Genomic DNA, 10,132 nt, shown 5'->3' on the forward strand with positions numbered 1-10,132 from the left:
GAAAAAAAAATCCTGAATAATGCTACACATGAGATCTTGGATAAATCACTTGCGAATGCTTAAGGCTATGATTAAAAATTTCAGGATCTTGTACCACAGATGGATCACTTCGTGCCACTAAACTGACCATAAAGAAAGAACATGCGGATTCCAACAGTTTCTCCACGAACATCTTTAGTTATGTAGGATATTCTGGCAAATCCTTGCTTGTGAAAAAAACTTGATGGTCACCCGACCTTGTGACAAAAAATCCATATCTTAGAAGATGTTTGATTACCTTAGACGAGAACCATATAAAGCCACGCATTAATGTAAAAAACTTTTGTATCCTGCAACTAGAAAATCTCAAGCCTACAAAGTACTAAGTAAATTATTTCTTTCGAGAGATCAATTCATTAACAATCCATCCAGTTGTTTATTAGCATTCTTACACGTACATTTAGGCTCCTTTCGTATTCAACACAATAATGCTGCCTGGGAGCGGCTGCAAATGAGAGCAGCCACTCTTTTCTAAGTTAAAAGAACGAAAGCATCAAAAGCTCGCACTTCGGGCAACGACATCGAGACGCAAACACTTCATTTCTTTTTTCGGATATTCATCCTTCACTTGCCGGCATTTGGCACACAAATTGGCTTTTTATTGCAATTGACAAACAGCACCTCTATCACTTGCGCACCTAAAAAAAACTATGTTCTTATTCCTTTAACTATATATAATGCACTGCTTATAATAATCAAATACCCGTATTTTTTCTTAAGAGGTGCATGTATTACCTTCTGGGTAAATAGAAGAGTAGAGGAAAGCAGAAGCTCTTATCCCATCATTCATTCTCTAAAATATTGATGTTGGATTTTCTTTCGGTGCTTTAAAGTGCCGCTTTAATCTATTTTCAACATGGATACATACATTACCTTGGAAAAGTGTCAATTGCTTACAAGAAAAGGATAAGTACGAAAAGATCCAAAAAAGTAATGTGATGTTATCGAACCAATCTATTCAGGGATGTGAACGACAATGACGATGGAGGGCCATGAAATAAAATGGTCAATCTACCCAAAGCTGAGGCTATAACAGTAAGATCATAATGACGCACCAGTACTTGGGACAGCAGCATGTGACCCACCTTCCAAATAATGCAGCCCTCTGGCCCCAGCAATCTCTAACAAACGGGAAAAAGAAGAGACTGAAATTTTACTTTCATAACTTCATGTTAAACAAAACAAGGAAACATGTGTTAAACAGAACAAGGAAATATGCGTGCTGAAGAAGCCGCCAGTCATCTTCTTGCTCACAGTTTACACTTTACTCTGCTCCCTCTCTCTCTCTCTTTCTCTGTACTTTCCTTTTGGCAGGGAGTAAGGAAGGAAAGGAGCCATTTTTCCAAAGGTTTGAGTCCTTAAATATTTTGGGTACATCTTTCTTTTGTGGGAGAGACAGATAAAGGAAAAGGGAGTGTGGGGAAGGAGGAAATATCTTCTTATTGGCACCTGATTTCAGTTTTTGATTTTTCTGAAGAAGTTCAAGATTTTGTTGTCTTTCTTTCCTTTGTTTTTTGGAAGGTTCAAGGGAGCCCTTTTCAAAAGAGAGGAGGAATTTGCATCTTTGCGTGGAAGTTATGAAGAAAAATGAGGATCTTCAGCCTTTTTGCAGACTAATGGTTAGATCTACACGTTTTGGAAGAACAGAAACTTAAAAGAAAGGCACCAATTGAATTTGGGGATTCATTTTAGCTTTATTCCTCCAAAGAACCCAGGTTCTTTGGAGTCAACTTAAGGAGAAATGCTTCCAATAATGATGCTCTTTCGGATCCCTTTTTGGTCCTGATTTCTGCATAGATCAGCTGGTGGCAGATGAAGTTGATGTTTCGCTGCTTCTGAATCATACTATTTTTGTTCAAATCTGCTAGTTCACTCGGTTTCTTGGTTTCCTTCGCAAAAAAGTGTTTTTTGAGTTGACGAGCTAGGAAACCCCAAAAAATGAGATCTCTGGGCCTTGTTTCAGTTGCCATTTTCTCCTTCATCCTGATCACTTCTGGAGAAGCCAAAATCAACCCTGTTCTGATAGCCTGTGGCCGGAATTCGAGCGTCACCATCGCTGGGAAAACATGGATTTCGGACTCGTCGATGCAGAATTTTACAGTAAGCTCCCAAGGTATTGCCGCTTCGACGCTTGCTCTTAGCGAGAATTCAAGTTATTTTGATCTGTACAGGACTGCTAGGATTTTCACTGTTCCTGCAAATTACACCATTAATGTTGTCGCTGGAAGTTATTTCCTTAGACTTCATTTTTCCCCCTTCACATTTCTGAACTTCAGTGCGAACGAGTCGTCTTTTGAAGTTACGTCAAACAATGTCAAGTTGGTTTCTAGATTTAGTCCTTCTGGGGAACTCAACAGAAGGAATTCATACTTGCAGAATGAGGGTAAGAGTTCAAACGTCACTTATTTGGTTAAGGAGTACGTTTTGACTGTGGAATCTTCCGAACTCTCTGTGGCTTTCGTTCCTGCAAGTGGGTCTTTTGTATTTGTAAATGCAATCGAGGTCATTTCAGTCATGACCGACCTCTTTAACCAGTCTGCTACTGAAGTAGCCAGTGGAACCACAAAGAACAGTTTATCGGAATTGAATGGTTTCAATCTAGAAACCATGTATAGGTTGAACGTGGGAGGGCCTGAGATTACACCATCACAAGACGCTGATCTTATGAGAGATTGGAAAACAGATTCAGACTACATGTTTTTGGCCAATGCTGCCTCTCCGGTGTTCAACTCTTCAAATATTAGCTACTCGAATCCAAATAATTCATTCATAGCACCATTACTGGTCTATGAATCAGCAAGAACAATGTCCAACAATGAAGTTGCACTGAAGAGGTTCAACATGTCATGGAAATTCCTGGTGGACACAGACTTTGATTACTTGATCAGATTGCACTTCTGTGAATTTAACTACAATATGTCACGGCAGAGGATCTTCAGAATATATATAAACAACAGAACTGCCTCTAACAATTTTGATGTGATTGCTCGAGCTGGCGGAGATAACAAGGCTTACCATGAAGACTATCTTGATTCATTGTCATCACAGACAAACACGATTTGGGTCCAGCTTGGTCCTGAAACAGCAGCTGGGGCTTTGGTTACTGATGCAATTCTTAATGGCCTTGAAATCTTCAAGTTAAGCCGAAATGGGAATCTGGCAAGGCCAATTGAGAAGAGTGGTGCAACTGCTGGAGACTCGGAAAACAAGAGTTCAAAAAGCAAAATACTCTGGGCAGCCACTGGATCAGGAATTGCAGCCATCACCATTTTATCAGCATTCTCTTCAATGTTTTTCTGTGTCTATTACCGAAGAAAAGCAGACCCAGTCAAGGACCCATCTCCTAATTGGCGGCCTCTTGTTCATTATAATCCTATTAGTAGCATTATGGATGTGAAACAACCAAGGACTCTAGCAAATCCAAATGGATCGAATAGCTTATCAAGGCTGGGGAAGAGGTTCTCAATCTTGGAGATCAGAACAGCAACTCAGAATTTTGATGAGTCACTTGTGATTGGAGTTGGTGGTTTCGGCAAGGTTTATAAGGGAAAGATCGATAGTGGAGCTCCTGTTGCTATAAAGAGAGCTAATTCACACTCTGAACAGGGCCTGAATGAGTTCGAAACAGAGATTGATATGTTATCCAAGCTCAGGCATAGGCACCTTGTTGCAATAATTGGATTTTGTGACGAACATGATGAGATGATTTTGGTTTATGAATACATGGCAAATGGAACTCTGAGAAATCATTTATTTGGAGGTGACCTTCCTGCATTATCATGGAAACAAAGAATTGATATTTGTATAGGAGCTGCTCGTGGACTTCATTACCTTCATACTGGTTTAGAGAGGAGTATAATTCATAGGGATGTTAAGACAACGAATATACTCCTGGATGAGAACTTTGAAGCAAAGGTTGCAGATTTTGGGCTTTCAAAAACAGGACCTTCGTTGGAGCATACACATGTTAGCACAGCTGTTAAAGGTAGTTTTGGTTATCTTGATCCTGAGTATTATCGGCGGCAACAGTTGACTGAGAAATCAGATGTGTATTCATTTGGTGTTGTACTATTTGAGGTTGTTTGTGCAAGGCCAGTTATAAATCCAACTTTGCCAAAAGAACAGATCAATCTTGCTGAATGGGCAATCCATTGCCAGCGGCAAGGGCTTCTCGAACAGATTGTTGACCCTCGGTTAAAAGGGAAGTTCAGGCCAGAATCCTTAAAGAAGTATGCTGAAATTGCTGAGAAATGCCTAGCTGATGAAGGGAAGAAGAGGCCCACAATGGGTGAGGTTTTATGCAGTTTGGAGAACGTTTTGCTACTGGAGCGATTGGCTGAAGTGGATGTGGACCCAACAATCCCTGCTGAAGCTCACGGCAAGGTAGATGAAGCAGAAAATGAAGACTAGAATCTATATGTAGGGTATCTTTTTCCTTTTCAGTTCCTTTTGTCGGTGTCTTTTTTTACGCCAATAGTTCCTAACTGGAAAATATACATAGGTCGACCATGTCTGGTGGTGATATCTAAAGAGCTCTATTGCTCAAAGATGGGATAACATGTATTGTCTAATTCATTTTGGTTGAATACCACTGTTATTCATTGTTTTGTGTATTACTAGTTTCCGAAATTCAAAGTAACATCTGTTCCATGACCTTTTTTTTTTTTTTATTAAAGTTTCATACTTAAAGCAGGATCCAGTGCTTAAACAAAAAAACTAGCGTCCTTCTCTTCCTTCGCTGTTTTATGTAATCAACCTTCCTGTTTTGCAGATAAATATCTTAGATGTGGTTTGATGTCATAATCTCTATTTTGCTATTAAGCACATTTATCTTTTCAGACATTCTTCTCAAATTGTCAATTTCTATGTCTTGGTATTTCCATTTCCATTTCATATGGCTTGATGCTTAACAATATCCTGAAAAGTGAGTTGATATGTAGGTACATCTTTTGGAATTTCATCTATATAAGCACATCAACAATTGATTGGGATATGTTGGCAATTTATGAGATATTTGGTTTCTAATTCAAAAAACATCTTATTCCTCCTTTTCTTTTCTCCTTTTATTACTGTGAATTAATGCTTTGCATCTCACTCTTTGTTTGTTTAATTGTGTTTGATCAGTTGGTTCATTTCACTTTTTATTTGTGTCCCTGCTGTAGTTTGAATGGAATGTGAAACCCATTTGGAGATACAGTTGTTCGCATGTACTTTTGCTTTCATCCGCTGTTCATTGCAGTGCGTCCCTGCTGTAGTTTGGATGAATGTGATTCCCAGAATCCCATTTGGAGATACAGTGGTTCCATGTACATTTGCTTTCATCAGTTGCATGGTTTTCATTTTCGTACATGTTAGCTCCTTTAAAGTTTTTTTTGTTTTTTGTTACTAGGCTTGCTTGTGGAGGGTTATGCTTGCTGCTCTGTGTGTGTGTGTGTCTGCGTGTGATGGGAAAGTGTGTATCATAATCCATATTGATCAAGCCAATAGATGTACTGTATTGTAACATACCATAAGCATAAATATATTTATTTTTTAATTCAAAATAATAAAAAATGAAAAATAGAAAAATAAATCAAGAAAAATGTATTTTATATAGAAAACATGTCGTACATAAATATAACATAATCATGATGTCATAAGCCATAACACATAAAGAAAAAAAAAAAATTAAAGTGTTATACATCACAAGATGAATTTATTCAATCATCAATGCAGACAACAAACAAAAATTATGAGTCAATATCCTCTTCATCTTTATTCTCATGATCATGATCATTTGCATTATCTTTTATCTTCACCGACATATGAAGGCTCTCCTACATGAGCATCCATTGCCCCCTTTAATATTCAACTGCTCAAGTTCTTTTTGTCAAATATAGCGGCTGGTTCTTCCTCAATCCATGAATCCAGCGCATTGAAGTTCTCAATGCTAATACAATAAAATTGAGGTCTATGCTTTCTTGCTGATTTTTTTATTTACCTAAAATAAATAGGAGAAAGATTGTGAATATATATTATAAAATGAGTGTATATAACTTATGAAAGAAGGTTATATTAGTTTATTACATTTGTCTCGGCCTCGTGTTATATTGTACATAAACAAGGTCATTCAACCTTTTATGTTTCAACATGTTCTTTTTGTTACAAATTTCTTGGAAATACTTTAATTCCTTCCATATCCACCACCACTGCACTTGGTTGATTGCAAAATTTCTAAGATTTGGGGAATCACTCTTAAATATATTGCAGGATTAATTTATCAGCAAATAAATATTTAAAAATGCTATGAAAATAATAAATGAATAGCAAATAAAAGGTAAATTGAAATTTTCTATGTAATACTTGATCACATGGCTGTTATGTTTCAAATTGTTATATTTCTTTCCATGTCACCTGCACAGTTATCATATGGTTCCATTTTATTATGGATAGCATTTTGTTCACTAGGTTCAATAACTAATATTTCATAGCAAACAAAGCATGATCTCTCTGTCCTTTTTAAATGTGGGAGAAAATATGATGACAAAATTTAAATAATAACCTGCCGCGTGAAAAGTTTGATGAAGACATGAAGTCGCCTAGTCCACATCTGGTCTATAATGTTCCATGCAAGAGTTTATAACTTTTCTTTTTCCCTTCATGTTGTCTTTAAACGCGTGGATTTCATCCTTATCTCAGATTTGAAATCTGAGGATTAGATATCTACCGTTTGCTAAAACTGTGGACCTCACCATGAAATCCAGCCTCGGATCGGCCTAATTTCTTCTTTTTGCTCTATTGACTGCTTCGCATATTTACCTCATGGAAAGCTTAGTCTTTCCAATCATCTCACTTGATGACTTTGATTAAAGATACAAATCTTAAACATCTTTATGCATGATTCCCAAAATTCTTTTCTTATTATAATATCCATAACTGCACAGGAATTTGTTTTGTGGGCATGTAAATATGCTGCCCATTCATCACTACAGAATATCTTCTTCAAATGATTTTTTTGCTTGACAACACTTTGCACAATCAAAACAATTGTACCAAATTTAGTTCGCGCATGTCAGGTCAATTCAATTCCATATATAAACATTTTCATGAGACTTAAAATATACGCATGTTTTTTAATATATTTTGAGATATCTTGCATTGTTTGACAGTTGATTTTGTTTCACACATATTGCCAAGATCTTAAAACATGAGGTTCGCAGAATCGGCAGAGATCGACTTATTATCGACTAAACATCTCATATATGGCTTTGCATTATTCATAATAAACTGTACAATATTCTCATTACTAACTTTCTGGACATCATCATAAAAAATATTACACAAAGTTTCAGCAGTGTTAGGAATGTTGACAAACTAAGAGCTTTCAAGAATATAATACCTTTAGTACAATATGCCAAAAAGTTCATTAATATTATTCAATGTGTATCAGTCCTTCCATCCACAATAATATTGCAGTGTTTTTTTCATCCTATTGTCAATCCATTACTATATGTCTTTACTTTTTCGTACGGTTGTATCAAGAATTTTACCTCTCAACTGATGATATGAAGACAGTTTATACCCAAAACCTATAGAAGTAATTATGTGTACCATAACTTGGACATAAAATGAGATAGTTGTATCAAAAGGAATACATACGTCATAAAATGATGTGACATGGATTATAAGGTTCTGATTGATGAACTTGAATTCTAAGATGATGTATCATGCATGCATCTTGTAAGAACTTGGCTTGATTATGTGCTTTGTGAAGCATTAGGTAGAATTTGGAACTTCAATTCTCAGGACTTGGGCGTTGCCGTTTGTAAATATTAATATGTTGTTTGTGGGTCCCTGAGGGGGTGGGCGCAACAGTCGGGGCAGGAGCTTGTAGGCAGTCAGTTCTCTTTTTAAATCCTTAAGGTGTCAAATCTCTGTGCTGCACAGAGCACCTATCTTAGTGAAATTAAAGAATTTGGGTCTGATTCTTATCATTGGACATAGTCAAGATGCAAAGTAGATTCAAACTTTCCTTAATCCTCAATGGTCTACATTTAATTTCCAAAGTCATTCCAGTGTATCAGGTCATTCATTTCAGGTTTTAGAATGAATTTTTCAAAAGTTGATTTTAAACCAATTCTCAAAGTAAAACTTAATTCCACTAATATCTTGAAACACCTTTTTTCAAATATGTTTTCAAATGCTCCATTTCAGGCTTAATGATGAAGTTCATACCCGAAGGTCTCAAACCAATTTTCATTTTCGAAAATATTTTCAAATTATTCATTTTCATGCCCTAATGATGAGGATCCAACCGTAGGATCCAGACTTGAAGGTCTAAATTCTAAACTTACTTACAAAATTAGTTGAGCCTTTTCCACATGCACTTCTGAAAATCTTCATTTATTTTCAAATAATCTTTTGACAAATTCCTCTTTATTCAAATATCTTTCTCAAATCAATTAGGAGTTTTTTGTGAAGTATATTACTTAAATCATCTTCAAATAATTTTCAAATGTTTCCTTTTCCATGAGTTAAGGGTTCTTTTAATAACTTAACAAAATCACTCGGAACTCTTCATTTAAACAAAAATTCTTTACAATTTTGTTACTGGAAGGGCTCTTTCTTCGGTTCCTTCAAATCATAATAAGGAGTTACCAAGATTTTCACTTGCATGTACTGTTTTCAAAATCCACAGCTTTCAAATAAGTCATGCTATTCCATTCTTGCACTTAGGTTTTAGGGCAATAATTAGATATTCATTTTTTTTTTAATCTAATATCTCCCTGTAAAGGCGTTAGAAACGGCTAAAACTCATATTAATACAGCATGTCTTACCACCTAATTTTTTCCTCCAAAGTTTAACAATAAAAGAGATTATAATACTAAAAAAATGGGAAATTGTCGAAATTTAGCCCCTGCAAACCGATCATGGCGACTGCAAAGGAACCTATCTTATTGTCAAAAAAAAAAAAAAAGGTAATTGTCAAAATATGGTATCATGATGACATCTGCAACATCTTGCAGTTCATCCTAGCAAGGTCTTATCACATATTTGCAAAGCTTGGATATCAGCAATTTAATACTTCAACCGCATTCAATTGCGCCATTCATCACCTTCTTACTGGGAATACAACCACTCAAGTTTCAGTTTCTCAATCCAAACAGTGTTATGCACTCCTCCTTGCAGCAACGCATAGGTTTCCTTCACCGGCCATATGCGGTGCTGCCCATACCCAATTTACATGCATAGGATATAAACACAGGACACTTTCGGGCATGGCGGACTTGACCTGCCAAGTAGATGCCATTTGTGCTTAACCAATAAGGATTGTACTGAACACCTTTTTTTGGACCTACCTTACCTCTTTCACTCAGTAAGTATAGTGCCCTGAACCAGTCTATCAACTGCATCTCATTGTTTCGAAATCTACCGCTCATTTTGAGGTGTGGCAAAGCTTGGATGATTGTTTGGAGCAACCTATCTAATTCATCTTAAGGTGACTTATTTGAGGTTTTTTTTTTATGCAGCCATCTAATGAAATCTTCCACCTGATCTAGTTTCTCCTCTCCACGCCGTGACTCATGTAACCTTGTGTTGGCTTTTCTTGCTACCCAGCTGTGGCATGGTTTTGACTTGCTCCACTTCTGGTGGTCCATGACTGCATGAAACGTTGTTATCCTCTCTCTCTCTCTCTCTCCTCTCTCTCCTCTCTCCTCTCTCTCTCTCTCTCTCTATATATATATATATATATATAATGCAACTAAACTAATCGGGCTAGTAGGTTATAGGATGGGTATGCTCCCTTTTCGATTCCAAGAACACTGACATCATTGAGAGCTGTTCTTTTTATTGTTAAATTTTCTTTCTTTGGAATGCACATCAATAAAAAATCATAAGAATTCATCATTCAATCCCTTGATGTCATGCAACTATTAATTTATGAGAGAGAAATTTTCTGGCATTCCATGTGCTTGTGGGTTCCACCCACATTGGCCGGTGGGACCCAACCTTTCATTTCGCTGCATTCTAAAGGCCGAGTAGCACAAAAAGCAGTCTTAATATACAGGTATCCCAAGTTTTAGGTTGTGTTTGATAGCCTTTCAGGTAAAG

At 36.6% G+C, this 10,132-nt stretch overlaps 1 protein-coding gene across 1 annotated transcript; it reads left to right on the forward strand.

Moving 5' to 3' along the window:
* The first annotated feature begins 1,228 nt into the window (after positions 1-1,228).
* Positions 1,229-4,689, forward strand: LOC116267576 (probable receptor-like protein kinase At1g30570). Its single transcript, XM_031649388.2, has 2 exons — positions 1,229-1,387; positions 1,561-4,689. Exon 2 carries the CDS (start codon positions 1,978-1,980, stop codon positions 4,447-4,449), a length of 2,472 nt encoding a protein of 823 aa, XP_031505248.1. The 5' UTR covers positions 1,229-1,387; positions 1,561-1,977; the 3' UTR covers positions 4,450-4,689.
* The last annotated feature ends 5,443 nt before the right edge of the window (positions 4,690-10,132 follow it).

Source organism: Nymphaea colorata, chromosome 14 (assembly GCF_008831285.2).
Source record: "Nymphaea colorata isolate Beijing-Zhang1983 chromosome 14, ASM883128v2, whole genome shotgun sequence".
NCBI lineage: Eukaryota > Viridiplantae > Streptophyta > Magnoliopsida > Nymphaeales > Nymphaeaceae > Nymphaea > Nymphaea colorata.